Below are 25,261 nucleotides of genomic sequence, written 5' to 3'. Positions count from 1 at the left end.
TTAGTTTTTATCCCATCATTTTAAAAAAATTATCTATTATTAGGCTGGCCATATGTTCAGATTTGTCCTGAAATATTTGTCCCAGTGAAAGACTTAAAAGTGTCCCTTTCACCCTCAAAAATTAGTCATTTTGAATAATAAATTATATGATCATCCTACTAAATATTTTCACTATGTGCTATAAAAATGGTCATGTATTGAGTGAATTAAGTTCATTTTAAATGAACAAAAAGTTTGCTTCATTTTTTTCTATTTCTTTCACTTAATAACAGAATTTTAGCTGGAATAATGAAATATTTCTTCATAATTACTTCATATTTAATTTTGGAAAACACTTTTGACTAATGAATTGGTAGTCACCAAAGAGTTATTAATTTATTATACTTCCAATGAGCAAGAGTAAAAGAAAAAATATACATATTGGAGACACTATTCTGAGGCTGTAATTTTTAACTCAAATGCATGTAATTTAAATGTCTGTAAAATGATTCTGCCAAAATGTTGATACTGCATTTAAAAACCACAAGGGATACCATTTTCAAAGGTTATACAGTTATACTGTCAGATGAAGGGCATACAATATAGCTAGTTAGAGTAATGCAATTAGTGAACATGCTGTGCTTAGATTATCATGAAAACTATACCCAGCACAAGATAAAGATTTCATGATTTATATCACACATAAATGATACTACAAAGGACTTATATTTATGGATTATGTATTGTATCAAATTTTTCTACCCATGAAAATGTTCAGTTTTATTGAGAAGTTGTATTCTTTCATCATAAGTATACATTAAACATACCATTTCACCTAATGAAATTCATGATTTTCCTTGTTTTCACCTCTCTTATTTAGTTTCAGTTGCATAATTTGATAAAACAAGGTATAGTGACTCGTGAATATTATGGCAATAATTTTAGGTTTTCTAAACTGTTCTATCTAAAACTTGAACTCCCTTACACATCATTAAATGATCTCTTTACATTCTAATTAGATAAAGAACCTTTGAATATAATCTCCTACACTCTTTATTACAGTAAGATGATACTATAGTAATTCTTAAAAGTTATTCTAGATTCTATCAGTTCATCTGATACTGCTTCTTTTTTGTGTTGCCACTTTTAGAGATGTGTTCCAATAAAAGGATATGAAAAGCATCTGTTTTCACTCATTTGTAAAAACACTTGTGCCCAAATAATGCCAACAATACAGTAAAAATCCAGCATGAATATGGATAGGATGCTAGTCTAAATATTAAAATAATTATTTTTCATACATGATTTTAAAAACCTAACATGAAATATAAAAATATAATTATATTTCCTTCTTAACAGTATTGTCTTTTTGGACACTGGCCTGGTTATGTGAAGATTCTGAAGAATCTATAGCCTTCTAATTTTACTTTAACTTCCTATGGAGTTATTGTTTTCATCAAGAACATTTAAAAATATTCACATCCTTTAAAACAATAATTTTGCTTCTAGTGTCGCTTCTTAAGAAAATAATTAGAGATCTTATTTTAAGACATATCTTTAACAGTATGTTATCTGCAAGTATAATTAGAATAGCCTATTATAAAAGTAATTATAAAATGTATGTGTATAAGTATTATTTTTTCTCACAATAGAGGTATGCATCAATAAAGAATTCTTCAACAACAGTTCTGAATACGGAGTTGAACATGACTAATGATTTTGAAGAAATTTAGGAGTCAAGGATTTGCTTATAATATAATGCTAAGTGTTAAGAAAAATGCACAAATTACATATTTGGAATAAATCTAATTGCATTATGCACATACAGAAAAATACACTCAAAGATACTTATTGAGAAAACATGCAATGTATTTTTAAAGGTCTATGTAAATTTGATTATAATATATAATTTCCACGAATGTTTGGTACTTTACTGTAGGAGAACCTCATTTAGATTATCCTTTTTAAAAACAGATTACAAACATCATCAGTAAGGTAATTAACCAAGAATTGTGTCCTTCCCATTTTCTATAAAGTCCAATACAATCCCTCTTCTACATTCTCCTTTCACTATCTAACACTTCCTCTAATCTCAAACTTGCCCCTTCTCCCTCAGCCATGCTGGACTTTGTGCTTTTGATTCAATATGCCAGACAAGTAGGAAATGCACTGATCATTTTCTCTGCTCAAAATTTTTCTCCAGGGAGCTACTGGTTGTGCTTCCTCATTACCTTCATATGTTGACTAGAATGACATAGTGCCCCTAAGTATTGTTGTCTGCCCCTTCTAAAATGTACCTTGTACATTTGTACTCAGAAAAAGTTGTTAAATGAATGAATCTTGTTGTTCAGAAATATTTTTAATTAACACGTTATCATCATCTTTATCATCAGCAACAGCAAGAATGCTAAAATTTTGCGAAAGCACAAATGAATTTCTTCACTAATAAATTTTTAGTCATTGATATTATCCATGAAGAATTAATCATGGCCTCTTCTATACTAAGAAAATGATTGGTGGAATTCAAGTATGGATGCCAATGCTACAATGGTGGAATTAGAGTAGAGGTTGATACAATAGCAAAACTTCTCCATACGTTTGTATATACACTGCATTATGAGGTGGTAAGACAAATTAGAGATAATCTAGGTTGGTCCTCTCATTTATGGGTAAGGAATTTAAGACATAGCCAAGTAAAAGAAGGTCTTAGCCAGAGAAATAGATCTGCAGCTGGTATTATTACTGAATCAATACTGCAACTGATTTTAATTCCTGATCTTACATTCATTACAATGATGTGGAATGTTTCAAATCTTCTGCTGTGCATTTGATGATACATTCAAGTACCTTGATATAATATATAGCATTTCTGCAAATACTCATACATCCTAACAGACATTTTAATGTTTGGAAACATTTGAAAACAAACATGTGCACACACATACAAATCAAAACACAAAATTTGAATTAAGGAGAAAGATTGGCTTTAATGAAAATAGCCATTAATCTTGCTTTTTTTCTGATAAAATTTTTCAAATTGCATTACTATGTGTCAATTATGTCAATTGTCATTTAGTCAATGTGTCAATTAGTACCAAAAGGGAAATTTTATTACACTTAACACACACAAACACAATTTTTCCCAAAGTTTTTTATATTTATTTTATTTTTGAGACAGGGTCTCACCCTGTCACCCAGGCTGGAGGGCTGGAGTGCAGTCTTGTGATCACTGCAGCCTAGTACTCCTGAGCTCAACCCAAACAGTCCTCCCATCTCAGCCTCCTGAGTAGCTGGGACTACAGGTGTGCACCACTATGCCCCAAATATTTTTGAAATGTTTTAACTAGTTACGGAAGGAGAGAAGCCCATGACTTCTAAAGGTTTTTAAAAAAATGGGTGGGGGGTAGGAGAATGATTGAATTAAGCTTTTTAACTGGATAAAATATTTCCAAAGATGTTAGTAGCTCATTGCCCTATAAGTGATACAAATTAACAGTCTCTCTCTACACAGTTTATCTTGACTAAATTGTCCCACAGGATTCCAACTATCCTGAAAATGTTTGCACCTGATGAAGGTGGAGGATAATCTGCCATGTGTGAGGACTTAGCTCCACTGGGGGAGCTCCCTCCACAACTTCAGCCTTGGACAGTAGTGACAGAGGGGAACAAGAGGACATATCATTATAGAAGAATGTGTGCTATTCATACTTTTGTGTGGACAAAACTTTCATTATTACTTTCAGGTATTCATGGTCAAATTGGGGGTTTAATATTTAGTTATTTTATATATTTTAATCATAATATTTAAAATTGCTGAATCCAAATGAAAGGCACTGTACAGGTCAATAATGAATGCAAATCTTCTTTTTAATTTTTTTCAAGCGAACTCCTTCATAGCTACTCCTTTGATAATACAATTTTAGATTTTTAAAAAAAATAAGTTAGCTTCATTACTAAAGAATGAACGTCAAGAGCCAGTCAAATATATACAATGCAAATGTAAATCTAATTGAGATTGAGATTGTGTTTAATCTAAAAGCTAGCTACTTCTAATCTGAACACATCAAAACACCTACAAAAACATTCTAAGAACCTCCATTGAAAGAAAAGAGCTTGTTTCACACACCTGGGAATAAGTTTTAGTTCCCTTTCTCCTCTCTCTTTCTCAAGTAATTGCTGGTGTTTTCCTGGTCACTTTCAAATTCCTTAATTCCAACCATTTACCCTTCTTTAAATGTTTCAGAAGTAATTTACTTTCCACTTGTGAAATATAGAACATAAAGTTTTTTTTTAATAATGAAAAGTAAAAATGTAAATGAGAATAAAATAAAGTACCTAAATTGCATTTTATCAACTGAATTTGGAATTGCACGATGTGCCATTTTTAGACTTATAACCATTATTTAACTATTCTGAATACATATTAGAGATTACTCATTTAGTGATGATGTGGCAGTTGGGAAACTTCCTATTTTACTTCTAATACTTAGTTATGTATTTAAAGGATGGGGCTCACTATGTTCTTAAGAGAAAATGCTGGAATTTCAAATAAAACACAATAGTCATAACAAAAAGATTTGTGAAACAGACCACAGTGCATTTTAGGCTGAAAAATTGTAAGCATCCCTTCTTGAGTGTTCAAGAAGTTTTTTTTTCTTTTTATTATTATTATTATACTTTAGGCTCTATGGTACATGTGCGCAACGTGCAGGTAAGTTACATTTTGAAATTATTTAATCATAGGCCATATTTCGAGGAAATAAACTTTCACTTTGCCTTGAGAATTCAAATATATGTTATTTTCCACTATCTAGTTTAACACCATTAGCAACTGTAGTTTTAAAGTGTAAACTTTATATTATTTTCATATCTCCAAATCTAGTTTTTTATATTATAATATATCTCTTCTCTAAATTACACAGACTTTGTTTCTCCTACAGATATCATATCCATCTAATTGCCAAGTGCTGTTACTTCTTTGCAAACTATCTCAAACCTTCATATTTCCACTCAAACTGACCACCACATAAATTCTGGTTCATATCATTTTATATGGGAAATAGACCCAGACTGGCCCCTTTGATATCATCATTTCTCTCCTACAATTTGTTTGTGGAGTCATTGCAAAAGCCTTCCTAAATTACTGCATTAATTATGTTATGCTTCTCCCTTATATTTTTGATGGTTTCCTACTGATCGTTCAAAATGTTCAAATTCTCAGGTTAACATCCAGAGTTCTGCACAATTTGGTCTCAGTCCTTTTCTGCTAATGTTAGTAATTTTTAAAATAAATTTAAAATTTTTGAATTGTTTTAGATTTATAGACAAAATGAGTTACTACAGAAAGTTCCAACTACCTCACAACTAGTTGGCTCTATTATTGACATCTTATATTTGTATGGTACATTTGTCACAATTGATGAACAAATATTTATTAATTGTTACTAACATTATTACTAGCTCAATTCAACACTTTTTTTTCAGAGATGAGATCTCCCTGTGTCACCCAGGCTAGAGTGCAGTGACAACATCATGACTCACTGCAACTTCAAACTCCCGGGCTCAAGCAATCCTCCTGCATCAACCTCCTGAGTAGTTTGGACTACAGGTGCATGCCACTATGCCTGACTATTTTAGAACATTTTTTCATAGAGACGGGGATCTCACTTTGTTGCCCAGGTTGGTCTTGAACTCCTGCCTTCAGGAGATGCTCCTGCCTTGGCCTCCCAAAGGGCTGGGATCACAGGCACAAGCCACTGTTGCTGGCCTAAATTCCATACTTTACTGTGATTTCCTTACTTATTACCATATGTCCTTTTTGTGTTCTAGGATCCCATCTACAATCTGACTCCACAATTTTTTATTCTATATGAAATTGATTAAAATTTCATCACACAAACCACACACCCACAGGTAAGATAAATTTTCATTCCAACCAACTTTTATACTCAATTCCCATCCATAATTTGATATTCATATGGTAGATTTAAAACAATTTTTAGACTGGTATTCATAACTAGCACAATATCAAACTACATATTTTTCCAAAAGCTTTGAAAAACACAAACATCCACTGAGGGAAAGTAAGCTTTAAGAGATCAGGAATTAGGCTTTAGGCTTGTTTGTACATAACTTTGCACCTTCATTCCTTAAATAGTGGCACAAATAGCTGTTGACTCAATGCAAACTATATTTGAGAAGATAGAAAAGAATGTATAGCATTTTGAAGAATCAGTAATGCTTTATATGTCAGTATTATTATTGCTATAAGGGGATTTTACCTTGTCCAATATTTTTAACAGGTATTACATATTAAGAGCATAAAGACAACTATAAAAATTTACTTATAGTACTAAGGGACCAAGTTAGTTTTAGTCTCCCTCAAGTAAATTAGAAGAAAATTATAGATAACATACTAATTACTATCACATCTATTTATCTTTGAAGATTTTAATAAGAATTTATATGGCAACACACTATTGACCCAACTTCAATTTCAGTATGATGTTGAACCAAAGCAAATAAAAAAATCTGACTTCTTTTTAAAGTAATTCATAATGCAGATAGAATTCCCCAAGGCAAAATTAATTACTATGCTGTATTATTAAGTGAATTTGAGTAGTTTGACATTATTGAACCGATATCAGAAAAATTTGGTTATGTTAGAAGAAAATGATAGCATATCACTCAAACATTGATGGCACTAACACATGTATCAAGCATATTCAAATGAACTGGTGATACGTAAGTAACAAATGTAGTGAAATGCATGTACATATTTACATTCATAACACCATAGTTCTAAAACCAATGAAGTAAAATACTTATCCTCTATTCATAAAAGCATAATACTCATAATGTAAAACCAATAACTTGCCCCATGGCTTTAAAAAGCTGTTTCTTTCATTTTTCAACATTCAACATTTTAAAAATGATGGTTAATGAAATATTGTCATATGAACACAGAAATAATTAGGTTGATAAATAATGGGTCTTGAATACTTGTGTGCTAACAAGTCTATGTGAAAATGCATTATTAACTATTGTTTATGCATTTTGGAATTTTAAGGACAAGTTCCTAGCAACCTGGTACAATTTCCAGGCACAATTACAGTACATTTGAGAAGTTAATAATATTTTGGTAGATGCAGGCTAGGTGTAATTTTTAAAATTTTAAAAAGCTTATGTCATTAAACTTTGAACATAAATATATGTGTTTAAATAAAATAATGTGTGTTTATATATATGTGAATGTGTGGTTATAAAACAGAACATATATTTAGTAATCAAACATACAAAGTCAAAATTGCATCTCATAAGAACAAATCTAGGAGGAGATTTATTTCTAACCTCTAGGATTCTATGTAGCCTAGTTTTTAAAAATCTCAGTACATTACAGAAGGAAAGTGTGAGCAGAAACATAGGTTGTTTTCCTCAGTAAAAATGAAAGAAAGAAACCTGGAAAACTCTGGCCTCTGGAGAGTTGTTCTTTTAACTTTTATTATTTTAAATATGGGTTCTCCTATAAGTTTAAATTCAAGGGGATCTCACCTGGTGCCCCAGAGGCACATTACCCCTCTCTTTAGAAACTATTTAACATGTGAGTACTTTGCTGCTATTCCTTTTCTTGGTGATGTCTTCTTATTGCTTTTAGCAAATCTTTCATTTCTATCATTATTTTCTACTTCTTGGTGATGTCTTCTTATTGCTTTTAGCAAATCTTTCATTTCTATCATTATTTTCTACACATCTCAATTGGTTTAGATGAACTTACCTAAATTGATGGTTTTTAAATCAGTGCATATATATGGCTAACTGAATCAGCATTTCACAAATAACTGCCCACTACTATCTGGGTATTCAAAACAAATTATTTAATTAGAAATGTGTCTTCTGGGTACAGTAATAGGAAAGGCGGTTTCTGAGTCCTGAGGAATCTTTACCAGCCTCACCTAAAGTCCTTATTGTGTTTACTCACAGGATAAGCTGTTATTTTGCTGATTTGTCTCGCGTTTCACAGTGTCGATTTGATTCACTATTTTCCTGAAGATGTCAGCTTGCCGTAATTTTTGTATATACTTTATAGTACACTATCAGTTATAGGCAATCAAAAGCTAACCTAAGTTTTTCTATCTTTCTCTCAAGATTACATTATATTCTGAGCATCTGTAGTCACGTATTTCAAGTAAAGGAGTCATACGTTTCAAAATGGATTGCGCTCATTCTTTGCAATGTCCCGATTCTCTTTCCACCCTTTCTATTAAATCATTTGCTTCCTCTGCATATTGTTTTTGCTGGCCAATACTATCTTAACAGCCCAGTTGTATTGTTAAAACCTGATGGAAGTTCTTAATACTGAAAAACATGATCATTCTATTAAGGGTTTCCAACTCCCAGTCAAGATGTTAATAAGGCCTTTATTCTCCAAATACAATCATCCCGTGACTCCCTCTTAACTATCACCTAGGCTGGTTAGAACTTCATTATTTCTCACATGGGCTATGGCCACTGTGAAATAATAAAAATACCTATGAACTTAGAATTAGACATCCTAAGCTAAAATTTTGGCTTAGTCACGCAAAAGCTCTAGTAACCTTAGAATGGTTATTTCCTCTATTCAAAATGAAAATAAATATGCCTGTCTCATGAAACTGTTGAAATTTTTGCATGTTCCCTGAGGTAAGTTAGATCAGTGTACATAATTCTGTTCTTTGAATAGTCATTAAATGTTGTATCTGCTTCTGACTTTAACAGAACTACCCTAAGGCTTAAAAATTATTAATAGTTTGATATCATGTCATTTACCAGATCAAGATCCTTTACCATTTACCCACTATTGACTTCAGGTTCTCTAAATTCTTCTGCTTAACCCGTGGTCTTAATACTGGATAAATCTGTTTTTCTTTTATACTAATCATTGGGAATACATGGGAGATTAACAGAAATATTTTCTTCCCCACACAAAGCCTGCAGACTACTGGTGGAGATAAGTGGGTGCAAAACCAACAACAACAACAACAATAACAAAACAGTCTCAGCACTAGATGCCTGTTTCCTAAGAAAGAAAAGAAGAAAATGCCTCAATGGCTGATTGTAGAGTGAGCTAGCAGGGGTGACAGAGAGGATTTGTTGGCCAAGGTTAAAAGTTTACATTGTTTTGGAAGTGTTGTGCATTGTAATCGGAAGAGTGAAATGACCTGATTTACACCGCAAGAAGATCACTTTCTTGCTAATTGTTGGTGATTAAGTAACAGGACAACAAAGAAAACATATGACCACCTAGGAGGGTATTTTGAGTAAGAAGGGTAGCCTGGGTAGGGAGATACACTGGGGGTGAGCGAACTGAAGAAATTTCAAGTAGAACTGGGGGATGGTAACAACACAGCTTAATGACAGATGTTAGCATGAGGAAGAGAAAGGAAATAGTAATTCCTTTGTTTCTAACTGGAGTGACTAGGTAAATTGTAGGAGTATAAAAAGGAAGATGGCTGGGGAGGGCTTGGGATAGAAGTGAAGATAAAACGCTGGCAGGTTTGGGATGGAGGAAAAAAAAAGGAGTTTAACCAAGTATGTGGGGTTTTTTGTTGTTGTTGCTGCTCTATTTTAATTGTGCAAAAACTCTGATCAAGTACCTAGAGAACTGTGAAATGTCTTATGAATACAGATGGATTACAGTGTTTTGTACATTGTAGAGTCTCATTAAAGGGGAATTAAATTTGTGTGTATAATATAGATATGTTGGAAGAGTCTGAGATAGTTCTAAACATAACACTCACACTAGCACTTAATACATACAACATTTAAAAAATAAAAAGTGATCTTATTTATTGCTCAAAATTAGCAGAATTACCATTTGGCACTGAGAGGCACTGAATTGGGAGATAGACCATATATTTAGAATTGTCTCATTATATCTTGTTTTCACCAGTGGTTATATATTAATAAGCTAAGCCTCACATATAAGGGTGGTTTTAGGGGTATATAGAAATTAAATTATTTTTAAATGGTGTTAATGTGTTAACACAGAGCTTTTTGTGTCTTCTATCCGTTTTCAGTAAGACTGACTAGGGTTAACTGCAGAATCTGTAGCAATAAACTAGAGATTGTTCTGGGTAAAGGCAAGTCATCTATATCGGCACCAAAACAAAATAAAACAAAACCAAAAAACACCAGATATGAGTCTCAGGAGTAAATGCTAAGCAAGGTAAATCAAAAGAATAATACTAATAAATAATCACAGTTAATCATATGACTATAGGTGGTGCTGAAGTACTCTCCACAAATCTTTAAATTTAGTTATAAAGAATAAGGTTCAACTCACCTTTTAAAAGTAACATATCTTATTTCCAACTTAGAAATATTGATATAACTGTTCTGCAAACTCTCCTTTGCACATAATCATCAAGATTGTAAATAAGTAAAAGGGATGAGAGTGGAAATTCGAGTACAGACGTGGCATGAAACAGACAACTGCTGCATTGCTAAAGGCATCAAAATGAGCGAGTTACCTTAGTTCTCTGATGCTCAGGTTTTCATCTCTTAAAGGTGGTAACAGCAATATCATCAACTTGAGGAGAGATGTGTTTAAAAGCACTTGCTTGCTACAATGCTTGACACATAGTAGATGTTTAATAATTTTTTTACTTACATTACCAATTATTACTAGCTGATCTTTGTTATCTGATTGAGTAACTTCATATGGTTTGTTGTATATTTATACTCTTTTAAGAATTTCATTAGGAATTATATTTAACATAGGAGTGTCAGCTCTGCTGTAAAAATGAGTGGGAAAAATCAATTTGATTATCATCAACAAACAGAAATCAGTATTGCACAATATTTCTTCTGAGTTATGCTTATTGTTCAGAATAATTTCAATAAAAGTCTTGGGCACAGCAATTAAATGACATGATATTATAATATACAAAGTTCAGAGAGTTTTAAACATGTCACTGTCCTTTTGAAACTTGGTGAATGATCAGCTTGGCCATCAAGTTATTTGCATTTTCAACCCTCCTCAGGTGTATCAATAAATAATCATTCTAAAGCAACAAACTGACTAGGTAACCACACTGAAAATAAAGTTTTGTTGCTGTCTGTAAAATAAGATTTAAACTCGTTAGTATGGCCTTCAAAGTCCTTCATAATCTCACTCCAACAAATTCTTTTGGTCCAATTCATCTCCATGATAACCCTGCACTCCAATAAAAATATTTTGATTTATTTGCCATTTCTAAATTATGCTATGGCTTGCTACATCTCCACTTCTTTGATGATGCTATTATCCCACCTTTAAACACTCAATTCACTTTTTAAATTACTGTCAGTTTTTGTAAGTTTTATATTTTCATCTGATAGAGAGTCCACTTTCAAGACCGTATTACAAGCTCATGTAATTTGTGAAGTCACTCCTTATTTACTTCTCCAGCAAAATTAATTATATATACATGCACACATACATATATATATATGTGTAGATATAACATTTACCTAATGGAATTACAGATAGATCAATAGAGAGTTGATATCCTCAAAGACAAAACACTTCGAAGGCAAACAATGTCATATACATGAGTGCTGAAGTAATATTTACTGAATTACCTTATCCACGTATGAATTAATGATAATGAGACCTGGCCCTGAACAAACATCAAAACATAATCCCATGAGTAAAGAAAATATTCTCAGATTTATATTTACTTAAGATGTAATATATTGTCTATTGTTTTCTAACACAGTGGAGTAATGCTTGCATACATCATGAAGTTATTCTGTATGCATTAAAATTTTCTCAGGTTTTCTAGCCATCTCCCATTAAATATTACAAATACTCTTAGCTTGTAAGGGTAAAAGGTCAGATATATGTATAAAGAATATTATGTAATGAACACAGTAATTCAAATTAGAAAGAAAATGACTAAGAACAAAAACAAAACAATTTAATCTTTCAATATGAATTTTCAAATCCTCAAAGAAAATAAAATCTAGGGCAGACAAATCAATTTCCATGAAATATATATTTTGTTTTGAAAATAAACTCAGTGTCAGAGGTAAGGGTGTATTTGTTATTGGTCTGCAAATCCTAAAAGTGCTATTCAAAATGATCCTATGCTGTGATTATACATTACCATGTGCCTAGGTTACTTTTTAGCTTCCCAAAGTAAATATTTATCATATTTACTTTGGCTAGACTAAATAGTCCATCACCACTTATACTCCTTTTTTTGTGTGTGTGTTCAGTCCGAAGATTCCTAACTGCACAATTCTATTATAATTTCATAGAATATTGGATTAAGTAATGTATCTTCATAGTAGATAACTTTTTTCATTATACGACTGCTTAAATCATCATCAATATATCTTGTCAAGAATTTTAAAAAGGAAAAGCTGTAACATGCAAATTAAATATAAGACTGCATATTCCTTATTCATAATTTTAAAATTAAAAAATCCATATCTTGAAGTAACTTTGTTACTTTTTTGGTGAATAAAACTGACTTGAACTGATATAGGTTACTTACATTATTAGTTTACCCTATTTAGTGCGAGTATTCAGATATTTCACTACACAATGTTAATGTGTTTAATTATGGATCCTGCCACAGAATCCAGTGGAAATGCTACATAATGTATGTATATGCACTATAGCACCCTTCTAAGATCAGAAAAATTCTTAATTCTGGAAAGCATACAGTTTCAAGAATTATATGCCTAAATATCATAAGATCAATTTTCAAAAATTCATGAGAACTATGAGACTGAAAAGTAAAGAAAAAATTAATTTTAACATGTTAAAATATTTGGTTTGATACATTCCATGCCCCTATTTCTTGTTTTCTACCAATTATAAATATGAAATAATGGCTACATGTGTTTTTGACACATGCGCACCTTGTGGTAGAATATCTTGGTAATTTTCTTAGCTTCTCTGAATTTTTACATATCTGAGTGTCATTTATATAAGTGCTTATGTGAAATAAGAGATTAATGGACTTTACACTGCACTTTATAGAAAAGATTAGAGCCACCTATTATAAACTACCAGCAATTGTTTACCCTTTTCTTTCACATCTCTCTTTATGTTTTCAAATTTATTTCTTCATTCCTTTCTTTACAGAAGAGTTTATCTTTACTTTAAAGCTAGCCTCCCCATTATGCTTCAATGAATATCCTTTTTCTAGTCCAGTCCTTCAATATTTCCTCCTAACTGGATCAACTGCCTCAGTATATTGATACTCAGTTTTCTTGAATATTCAAAGCTTTTTTCATCCATAACACTGTCTTCCTTAGCTACTCCAGCTCCCTCTCCATTACTTGCTATGTTTTCTTGAAACAGGAGGAAACTTTCTGTCTCCAATCTCTGCCCATAATTCCTTGGCATATCCCTCTTTAAAAAAACCTATTTATCATATACAATATGATGTTTTGAGATATATATATATATAGAGAGAGAGAGAGAGAGAGTGAAATAGTTAAATCTGGCTAATTAAAAACTGTATTACTTCACATAGTTATTATTATGTAGGGAGAACACTTAACATCCACAGTCTCTGCATTCTTCAAGAAAACAATATATCACCTTTAGCCATAGTCACCAGGCTGTACAAAAGATCTCTTGAACTTATTTCTTCTAACTGTAATTACATATCCTTTGACTAACATCTCTCTAATCCTCTAGCCCGACCTCTCAACCACTTCAGCCTCTGGTAACCACCATTTGACTCTCTACTTCTATGAGATCAGTATTTTTGGATTCCACATGGGGGAGATCATGCAGTATTTGAGTTTCTGTGCCACGATATATCCTTTTGAAATCTCTTATCTTTTAACATCTAACTCCTCTCATGGAAATCAGGAGTGACCTGTCAGTTGTCAGATTGTATAGGTGTTTCTTGAACTTCATTGTGTTAGATTTCTCTAAAGAACCGACAGTGTGTCTTCTTGCGTAGCTTCGGCCACTGTGACTATGTAGCTTCCTACCCCTCTCCTTCCTTACTGACTACAGCTTTCCTGTTCTTACTGATAACTCTTCTGTCTTTGTCCATTCTCCTCTGAATACATCAACCAATTCTTTGAAACATTGTATATATATCTTCTGTATTTCATGCTTGTTTATGCTGTTTAAGTTTCTCCTTATCTCTTAAAGTAAAATTCTGTTCATCTCTTAAGTCCTAGCTCAAATTTTAACTCTTACATGAAATCTTTACTGAATAAGTATTAGTATTCTAACCCTCCTCTTTAAAAGCCCTAGAGTTTTCATTTATACCTAAACAACAATACATTATTTTCTACATTTTACTATATTTTCAATATATATTTCATTTTCATTACTAGACTGTAAATTCTTTGAAAATAGGTTTCATAAGTCCCAAGAGAGTCTAGGGAATTGGCTAGGAATCCTCACTGGAATGTAAGCTCTATGTGAGCAGGAATGTTTGTTTCACTTACTACTCAATCCTCAGCACTTGAAACAGTATCTGTCACATGCCAGAAATGCAATATATATTTGTTGAACAAACATTCAACATAACAACTAAGACAGTCCCATATGCATAGTGGGCACAAGACAAAAAGTTAGTTAAAAATTCAAAACATATTTTTTCAAGTAAATGTTTCTTGTTTCAAAATAGTGAGCTTGAAAAGTTGTACATTTATGCCAGTCACACATGGTCACATATTTGGGACTGCCCTCAGGACTAGTTTGTGAATCATAAAATACAATCAGCTCAGTATATTTTATTTTAAACAGAAACAGCTGTATTCAACCAATATATTGTCGTAATTTGGCTTTCAATTATACTTGGCTGGAAATGAAATGTAAAAACTGTAGGATTCAGTGAAATATCTCATCTAGGGGTCTCTAGATTTTGGATTCCCACAGAACATACTGAGTATTTTTCTTGGCAGGCTGAACTATTACTGACCTCTTCCTCTTCCTAGCTTCTTAGTGTTGTGTTCTGTGGGATTCTGTTATGAACCCTATTATCTTTTCTCCCAATATTCTTTCTCATTAATTTACTTGGATTTAAGTATGATTCTATGCCAATAACTTGCAAGTTTATACCTCCTGACCTCTCTGATTGCCAAACTGTAATTGCCAGCTGCCACTTCTGATACTTCCATACGGGTGCCTCAGACATTTCTAACTCACATGTCTAAATCTAAACTCTTCTTTATAAAGCCCAAATGTTGTTCCTGCAGTGACCTCACCCTGTCTTCACCACCTTAGTAAACTGCACTATTGTTTAGGCAGCTACTTAAGTCACAATCCTATGATACAATAACACATCAAGTTTTATACTACCTAATTGTTTTCTGAAGGTTTTCTCAAAGATCTGGTTAACTGAAGTTGTTTTTTTGTTTCTTTCCTAGCATCTCTGGAAAAAAATTTCCACATTACTGAGTCAATTCTAATAAACATTTAAGCATCGGACATTAAGAGATAATTAACACATACATAACATTAAAAACTTAAGGCATTAAATAATTCAATTAATATTCCATTTAGTTAGACATTAAGTCATTTTTTTCCTTTAGAATTTCTTATCCCAAAAACTAATTTCAAATAAAATACTAAGCAATCCATTATTATTATAAAAGTAGTGGCATATATCAAAACAAGTTTTTAATCGTTTACTTTGTTCATTCCTCCTACCTCTTCACTACTCTGGGCCTCTTTTTCTCTTGCCTTGGACTACTTCCCAAGCTTTCTAATTTATTCCTCTCTCCCAACACATTGCCAGAAACATCATCTCTTTAAAATGCAAGTTTGCAATGTTACCTCCTGAGCACCCCTAATGGCTCTCTATCAGGCTTTGCATCACTGGGCTTCCAGCCACCTCCCTAGTCTCATATCTGCCATTCCTAGTCTCACACATCGCTACTCATCTGCACCTCACAGCAACTTGCCATACACTGGTTCACTTCATCTGTGCTTCTGAGTGTTTCCTGTCATCCTCCCTCCTCTGACTTTACTCTGCCAAATGTGCAGAAGGGTCTGCTCAAATGTTTCTTACTCCACAAATTCTCTTTGATTCCTTAAATCTGGGCTGGCTTTTCATTCTATATGAATTTTGTGGACATACGTCTCACTGCACTGACCTCATAGTTTATATGTCAGATTCTCTTATGACAGTGTGAGTTCCCTGAAAACCCAGTCTGTGCCTCAGCTCATCTTTGTATTCCGTGGTATACCTGTTTATTTTAAAACAGTGAATGAATAAATGAATGAGTTAAAACTTTCCTGTTTCCATGATTCCTTACAACACTAAGGAAAGAATTAATGAGCAACAAATAAGAGAAATAGAGATATTGTGCATAGACTGACAAAATATATACATCCTAGTGTTTGGTGATAGCACAGTAGTGTCAGTGGGTACGTCTGGATTGAGACATTTTAGAGCTTTCATTCAATATATGTTAAAGGATCAAGAATCAAGCTCTCGAAAATGATCACTTACATCTTCAGATTTCCTTCAGGTAAGGAAATAAATGGTGCTGCTACAGATATGATGTGCCTATTTGGAGACTTTGAAGTCTCTATTGTGTGTTACGGGAATGGCTTGGTAGGATGGAAAGAGTCCTACAGTGGAAAACCATAAACCTGGAACTAGTATTGCCTTTGCCACTAACCTGAAGACTCAATGGAAACTGTCTGTTTTCTTACTTATAAAATGGAGGCATCATGTTTCAAGGTTTCTTCTCACCACAATGTTTTGTAACGTGGCTTTTAAAAGAACAGAGGACTTCTAATATTGGAACATGCTCTCAAAGTAAAGTAAGAGTAAATTTCTGGGGAATGTTTTAGACCTATTAAATTAACAAAATTATTTCCTTAAGTTCTTAACTAACTGATGCTGATAACTAGTCTGAATTTTAATTCAGGAGTTTTAGCCAGGAGTTCAAGAGCAGCCTGGCCAATGAAACAAGACCCCATACCTATAAATAAGTTTGAAAAATTAGCCAGGTATGGTGGTGTGTGTCTGTAGTCCTAGCGACTTTGAAGGCTGAGGTAGGAGGATCACTTGAGCCCAGGAGATCAAGGCTGCAATGAGCTGTGATTGCAATATTGCACTCCAGCATGGGCAACAGAACGAGACCCTGTCTCTAGAAAGAAACAAAATGAAATAAAAAATAAAACAAAATATTGTCATTATAATAAAACTAAAAAAGGGCTTTTTTATGTTGATATGTTGAGATATTTACTTGAAAGATACAATAATTATAAGGCAGGAGAGGGCTTTTAGGACATTTGGAAATATAGTCCCAGCATTCCCTAATTTTAGCAAAAGCAAGAGATTCTCAAAATCACATGAGTCCATAGTAAATCATGCAACACTTGTTAGGAGGCTTTACAATGAGCAACAAATATGAGAATCATAAAATCTCTCTATTTTCATGATACCAGCTGCTGGATTCTAGAAGCAGATGTTTTCACATGTGAAAAATATATTGAAACTTTTAAAGTTAGGTAAACTGTGGGGCAGTTGCAAACTTTGGTAAGCAAAAATAAACTGAAGCTGCATACAATTTGGGAAACACTTTATCCAGAAAACATAAACCGAGATGAATTTTGAAGTCTTGAAAGACAGCACAGGAGGGTGGGAAAATTGACACTAAGATGCTATTAGATAAATGCATTCTAGTAAAACCTTACAGGGCTTGAAAATAATTGGAAGTCCTGGCAAATAGTGCAGTTTCTTAGATGCCACCTATGTGAAAATAACAGTGTCCTTAAACATTTCTAAGTAATTTTTTTTTCTAGTGTTAAATATTCAACAGTTTCTTCCTGTCCCCCATATGTGGTAGTAATTTTCTATTTCCTTCCTAAGACAAATTTACTACTAATAAGCTTGCAGCAGCATTTCTCTTAAAAATTGTTTTCAGAGACTGGCATATGGCCGCTACAAGGAGGGACACAGTCATCACCTTCATGTTCTTGGTTATGTGGAAGTGGTTTTGTGGCAGGCCAGGTCTCTCTAACAGTTGAACAGCAGGCCTCTGTGACAACTGTTTCAGCACTGATTGAGTGGTTAGGTTAAATATTAAAAGCTGAAAGAGCCAGTGCTCCTAAACAAAGGCTGGAATGTAACAAAAGCTCATCAAGAGTCTTGAGTAGGCCTTTCCTGGGCCTTAAAGCATAGCAAGATAACAAACGAATTCTTAACAGGACACGTTTAGGATTAAACAGGTTTTACTGGGGGTCTGAAGAAACTTCCCAGACCTCCACAAACAAGTTTTATTGGGGGATCTAAAGGAACTTCCCAAACCTCCATGATTTAGCAGGAGACAAGATGAGGGTAATCACCCTGGGCACCTGGACCCATCTAGATTAAGTAAATTTACTGAGGCTCTAGAGGAAGGTCTTCAGGACTCAGACATTAGTTATAGATTAGAAGAAGTTAATCACTTATGTCTTTAGACAAATGCACACTTACACATAGACATATAGCTTAGAAGTTATATAAGGTCTGGAAAACTTTGTAATTTAGACTTGGTCTGGTGATACTTTTCCAGCCTTCTCCCTGTACCCGATTACAGAAGTAAACTCTCTTCTTTCCCAGTTCATCTGCATCTTGCTATTGGGCCACAGGAATAAGCATCTCGACCCTCTCTTTGGTCTGGGAAAAGTTTGGCTGCTGTCTGTTATGGGAAGGTCTGGGAAAAGGCCTCGACTGCTTAATTGGAAGAGTCAGAACTACAGTAACCATTCCACAGACTAGAACACAGAAAGAAACAGTTCTACTACTTTTCTACTTAGTGTCAGTTATAGGGAAGATTGTAAAGTAACTGGTTTGTGATTAGCACCTCAAACCTCTAGCTCACTAACTTCACACAATCTGAATGTGTGGTTCCACATGTTCGTCCCCAGGTGGGCACGAGCCTCAACTTCTATTTCCTTGCTATATAGCTTTCTTAAATAGTTCCTTCATGGTAAAATACAGGTCGTGGAAAGTTTCTTAATTGGTTTCATTTCCAAACATAATTAGAAATATGATGAACTTTCAGTCATTATATGTGGAATCAGAAAGGGAGAGTTGAGGGAGTGAAACTCAGAGCCTCCCCCACCCTCACCTCTAGGCAACTGTGAAATTACATAAAAATACTGCCCTCATTTAAACTAGCCTAAGCCTATTTTGATTAAGGTGCCCCCAAGCAAAATTCAAATACTAACTTAAAGAAACAAACAAACAAATATTTATTAGCTTTACTTTCTGTGATTTTCTACAATGTTCTCTAGGAAGGAAAAAAAAGGCCATCCTTAAGGAAGAAATTTAGTTTTAGAACTGGAATTCACTAAAGCAAACCAAAGATATTTGATATTCCTATTACTGGCAACTTTTCATGGATTTTAAAAATTGGATTTGAATCGGGAATTTCATTATGAAATTTTTAAACTCAATGTAATTTAAGAAGACAGATTTTCTAACAATAGAGGCAGGAGAAGGAAGCCATAGAATTAAATAGAAAACTAGAAATTACAAGGCAATTAAATAAAATGAAAAAATGAGAAAGAATTAGAATGGCAATCCGTGGGAAGCAGAGAAGTCCTTGAATCCAGTCATGGGGAAGGCACTGACAGGTGGCCACCCAAAAGGGTGGTGTTAGAATTGGTGATGATCCCACCGCCACTTCTGGCACAGGTTGCAACAGAATTATCATGTACAATTCTATTTCAAGGAGTTGGTTTCAGTCAATTATAAAGATAGCAGAAAACTGATAATCCTTGGAAAATTGGGAACTGTCACTTAGCCATCATCAAGGAGCTCAGAGAAATTGCTGGTAAGCATTTATAAGGACTGTACATTTATTATTTAGAAATCAATGGAGACTACTAAATTTTAGAAAATGCTTATTAAATCTTTTCATGAAGAAAAAGTTATTGCTAACAATCAAAATAATTTACAGGGCTTCTAATGGATAGAAATTCAAAGATACAGTACCTACTTAAAGAAGCTAAAGTATGAATAATATTCTGAGGCTTAAGAAAACATTAGCTTCATAAACTCTTAAAAAAGTTTTATTATTTATAAAACTATATTAGCTCTTCTTTACAGAACGAATACTATATTTATTTTCATTAGGTCTTGATATAAATCAGTTTATCTTCTTCCAAAATATAAAATCATTTTTTAAAAAAAAGGATCAGATATATTTTTCTCAATATTCCATGGTTTTCTTTTCCCATTTTTAAAATAAACAATCATTTATTCAGTAAAAATACATATTTACCTTTTTATTAAGTAATATGCTATTATGGTACTATACAACTTCCAAAATATTTGGAATTTTTTAATCTATCTACCTTCTATATTTTATAAAGGAAGAAGGGGGGGTATGGAGAAAATCTAATTAACTAATAGAAAACTAGGGCACAAACATGCAATAAAATGGAAAGAAACTAGATACATTCTTTGAATTTTTTCCCATCACACTAAAAGAAAAAATAACCTCTTTCTACTAACGGATTTATTAACATTACATCCTTAAATCTGTCTTCAGCTCTAGTACAGTACATCACACCTTCAATTAGCTGCTGAATTCTTTTAAATTATTTTGCCAAAATAGTGGGCAATACATTACCTTTGCAATGTATTTGGAATTAAACTAATGGTGGCAAAAATACACAAATATCAGGAACGGGACAAATAGAAAAAATTTCACGCACAAAAGATGAAAAACAAAGTAATATTTGAGCTAATAAAATAAAATCTCAAAAGGCCGAAGTCATTTCCAAAGGAAAACCATTATTAACAAAGAAAGTATTGACAATGTGAAGATTATTTTTGAATTGATTTTCATTTCTAAACTAAAGAAATATTTCAATTTAAATATAAAACATTATTTTTCTAAAATGAGATCATTTAAATTGGAAAAGAATCTAATATAAAAATATAAAATATAATATGCTACTGAATTTTAATTGAAATCTGTGTAAGGCACTGCTACACATTTTTAGTAAGAGAAAAAGACTGATAAACACATCTTCTTTCATTTAGCTCTAGTTTTTTCTCATAAGATAAAATTTACTTTTGTTTTTTAGGGTAATTTTGAAACTATTAAAATTAGGGTTTAATATTTGAAATCTATATGAAATAATTATTTGGATATGGCTGTCATCATCTCTCATCTATAAAGAAAGTTGTTATTTATATGTGTGCTTGACTTAATTGTGGAATTGTCTCTCATGAAGTTTTTCAAATAGAATAAATAAATATATTGATCAAGACAATAGCTGCTTGCTTATTTAACATTTTAACATTATTTCTGAGTAAACTACTCATTACATGAATAGTATAAAACATTGTTTGAAAGGGCAGGCTTTGAATGTATTTTTTAAATTTCTATACTGCCTTCACTACTTATAACTACAGAATATTAAAAAAAAGTTACTTAATAGTTACTTAATATCTACTGAATGTGAGAGTAACAGTGCTTTCCTACCTATAAATGCCATGAAAATTAAATAGGGTAATATGTTTCAGGTACTGAGCAAAATACAGTAGTTCAATCAATGCATATGAGATATTTTGATCTTCTCCCCCTTGGTTTGCACACATTAACTGAATTTTTTACTTACTCTGATGTTTATTCAATATATTCTCATAGCAATGAGTCAAAATGGTTATTTGAGCAAAGTCTCTAATTTGGAGACAAGGTTGTGTAGAAAATAGAAAAGTTAGAGCCATATCCAGACCTAGGATTAAACTCCAACCTGCTGTGCCAGTTAATAAACTTCGAGTTAGCTTATTTTTTATATGTAAGATAAAAATAAAAACTTTTTAAGGGTTTGCAGGTTAAACAACCTAATGTTGAAATTGTTTGCACTGTTTATGGTAAGTGATAAGAACTCAATAAATTGTAGTCTCCTCCTCTAAATCTAGATGAACAGATACAAACATACTTGAAAGACAGACAGACTGACAGATAGATAAAATAGTTGACGTAGACAAAAAAGATAGATAAAGAGATATATAGATGAGAAGTAGATAGAGAAATATAGGAGGATAGAGGACACAGAAAGATGAGAGGAGAGAAAGCAAAGGAGGGGATCATGAAGAAGGGGAAGGAGAGAAGTAGAGAGAGGAGATCACCCATCTGTAATTAGTTACATATGATTACTTAAAGGCAGGCTCTAATTCAAATTCATTTCTGACATTTCTGAATAATCTAACATTTCCTTACATATTCAAAGCACTTACTAGATATTTATTAAATGAATGAATGAATAAATCAAATCAATGGATAAATCAATCAGTGAAATATTATTTTAACTAACTTAAAAAATGTAGGGACATGGATGAAGCTGGAAACCATCATTCTCAGCAAACTATCGCAAGGACAAAAAACCAAACACCGCATGCTCTCACTCATAGGTGGGAATTGAAAAATGAGAACACTTGGACACAGGAAGGGGAACATCACACACGGGGCCTTTTGTGGGGTGGGGGCAGTGGGGAGGGATAGCATTAGGAGATATACCTAATGTAAATGACGAGTTAATGGGTACAGCACACCAACATGGCACATGCATACATAGGTAACAAACCTGCACGTTGTGCACATGTACCCTAGAACTTAAAGTATAATAAAAAATATATATATATAAATCATGCTTTAAAGTGGAAGACAGTCTTTTATACATAATTCATCAATTATTTAAGTGTATCTTCTAGATTCAAAATAATTTTCCTGTATTTACTAATAGGGATGTGTGGCATTCTTACTCTTAGACTAGCAATTATTTCTTGTGCAATATTATTTAAAATTTATGCCATCTTTGGCATTCTTTTAAGAATAATAGCCACCTTCCCTAGACTTCAATTTTCAATATCAAAATTGAAAAAAGAGCTTTTTAGTATAAATTGCATTTTCATACATAATAAATAAGACTGCTTCCTTTCTCTATAAGAGAATATACATAAAATTCACTCCTATCAAATACATTTCTAAGTTAGTGGTTGGCATGAAATTAAACAGTTAATGTGAACAGCAGTTTTTTGTTGTTGTTGTTTTTGTTGGTTTGCTCATTTTTAAAAAAATTACCAGAGTTTCTCATAAAGATACAATAAACTCTTTACTTACTTTAGGCATTTTCATAAGTAGTAGCCAATCAATTATCTATCAATCATTTTATGTGTCAAGCACATAGATGGGTCTATCTCATGCAGTGTATTTACATATCAAGTTTCAACAACCCATTATTGAAAATGTATCTCAAAGATTCATATATTTTATAAAATCACAGAGCTACAACCCATCATGACCATTTAAGTCACGTCAAGTAAACACACAAATTTTCAGAAAATGGGAATAATACATAAGGATTCACATTGCTTTTGTTAAAAATAATTTTTAAAACAATATTGCACTATTAACACAGAAAGTTGCTATGGTAAAAGATCTTGAAAAAAGTCATCAGTCTAGCAATTACTACTTAGAAAACAGCTTTTTCTGAGGTCAACTTTAAAATAAATTCAGCATAATTATATTTAGTCCAAAAATATTAATATATATTTAAACTGAATATACATTAATTTTGTTTTAAAAATATATATAAATATCTATAAACATATATGTATATACTTATATATATGGGTATATTAATATTTGCATTAAACATTTTAACATGACTAGAAAACTTAACACTATATCTGTTGAGGTATATATAATAGAACAGGCTGCCCTACAGGCAAAAATTTACTTTCTATAAATCATTAATCAATAAATGACTTAGAGGTTAGGTTCACATATTTTAAATGGAGTTTCTCATTCAAAACAACTGAAATAATAAGTGTAAATATATTTAAATACTACTAATATTCTGAAGACTATTATTATATCAACTACAGTTCTTTTCACTTTTTACAATAGGACATAAAAAACCTATTCACAGTTTTTAGTCTTATACATAAGAGTAATTTAATTTACTTTAGATGAATCATTAGCAAACATTTTATTGTATTTGAAACAACAAAAACATTAAAATTAATAAAAAGTCATATGAGACGAATAAATTAGAGATAAAATTTTACAAAAATATATGTATTTATTAAGACACATTGCTTTATTACCCATTTGATATTCATGAAGTCTTAGATGTAAATCAAAAGAAAGCCAAAACTCTGGTTTACCTATGACTCTTAAAAAACTATTTTGAAGCTAAAATCCAAACAAAAAATAAATCAACAAGCACTGCTAAGAGCTATAAAATTCCAATGATTTCATTTTATCTAAAAAGTGTTGAATTTACTAATTTTTATACTGTAAATTCATAAATATACATATCTAGCTAATATATGCCGTATTTTCCTTGTTAGTATAACCCCAAATAGGAAAGGGTGGGAAATGTCTATGAAATAAGAACAATCAAGTGACTTTGGTCAAGTTCTTATTTTAGGATTAATGAATGATACCCAGGGCCTTCATTTTTCGATTTTGACTGTGTTATTCAATGGTTGCTTTTTTTCTGGGGCAACCTCAAGATTTGCTGTTTCTTTGGTATATTATCAACGGTCCATTCCACTGTGATAAACTGCAACTCTAGATCTAATAGGTTTATAATGACTGCTTAAGCTTTACACTTTGTAATCATTGGAAGACTTCACTCACCTTGTTCAAGTGGTTGGCTTTTAGTTGAAGTAGTTTTCATCTTGAGTGCCTCCCTAACAGACATGTCACAGCAGGAGCCTTTGTTAGTGTCTTGGTCACTGTCAGCCTGATCACTGTCCCCGTGCCCACTGTCTCTCAGGCTGGCTCTTTCTGGGTCCTTAAACGTGGAGCTACTGAAATACATATAAAGAAAAAGAAGAGAAAGTGTTGTCTCTACTAGTTTGAATCTGAAGTGTAGTCTCTTGCAAAGCAATTTTGACACGAACGCAAATGGGGAAGCTGAGAAAAGTTATTTAATAGGCCTTACCTTTGAACAAACTGCTGCCTGCTGCCCATGTAATTGGGCTCTGCGGGAAAATTGTCTGTCTGTGAAAGAGAAGGAAAAAAATACGTATAGTTGTACACTGGACAAATCTCCTGCAGAGCAACAAGATTTCCTAGTGGAAAAATGATTAATAATTCAAAAATTCCCTTAATCTTCAGATTTGTACATTTTAATTAAATTGGAAATTGCTGACATGTAATTATGTACTCAGAACAATTAAATGATTCCGGTCCACAAATTACCTGTTAAAGTAAACAATGAGCCTGTCATAACTGGCATTCTCTTTTAGTACCAGGATGGAGAACACTGGCTGTGTTGTTTCATTACTTAGATATTAAGATTGAA

The 25,261-nt window shown here is 32.5% G+C and overlaps 1 protein-coding gene across 3 annotated transcripts in view; it reads right to left on the bottom strand.

Annotated features, from left to right (window-relative positions):
- PCDH17 (protocadherin 17) overlaps positions 1 to 25,261 on the bottom strand; it is a 99,463-nt gene that overhangs the window by 38,066 nt on the left and 36,136 nt on the right. For 2 of the 3 annotated variants that reach the window (XM_063650908.1, XM_054446653.2), the window contains 2 exons: positions 24,899 to 24,957; positions 24,592 to 24,764 (listed from right to left, as the gene is read on the bottom strand). In XM_063650908.1, the coding sequence (XP_063506978.1) occupies positions 24,592 to 24,764; positions 24,899 to 24,957 (232 nt within the window). The remainder of the gene's footprint in view (positions 1 to 24,591; positions 24,765 to 24,898; positions 24,958 to 25,261) is intronic. The other variant, XM_063650909.1, reaches the window with a different exon arrangement.

The sequence above is a fragment of the Pongo pygmaeus genome, chromosome 14 (assembly GCF_028885625.2).
Source record: "Pongo pygmaeus isolate AG05252 chromosome 14, NHGRI_mPonPyg2-v2.0_pri, whole genome shotgun sequence".
NCBI classification, from domain to species: domain Eukaryota; kingdom Metazoa; phylum Chordata; class Mammalia; order Primates; family Hominidae; genus Pongo; species Pongo pygmaeus.
The sequence above is the reverse complement of the archived record's forward strand: the minus strand, read 5'-3'. Positions and strand labels throughout refer to the sequence as shown.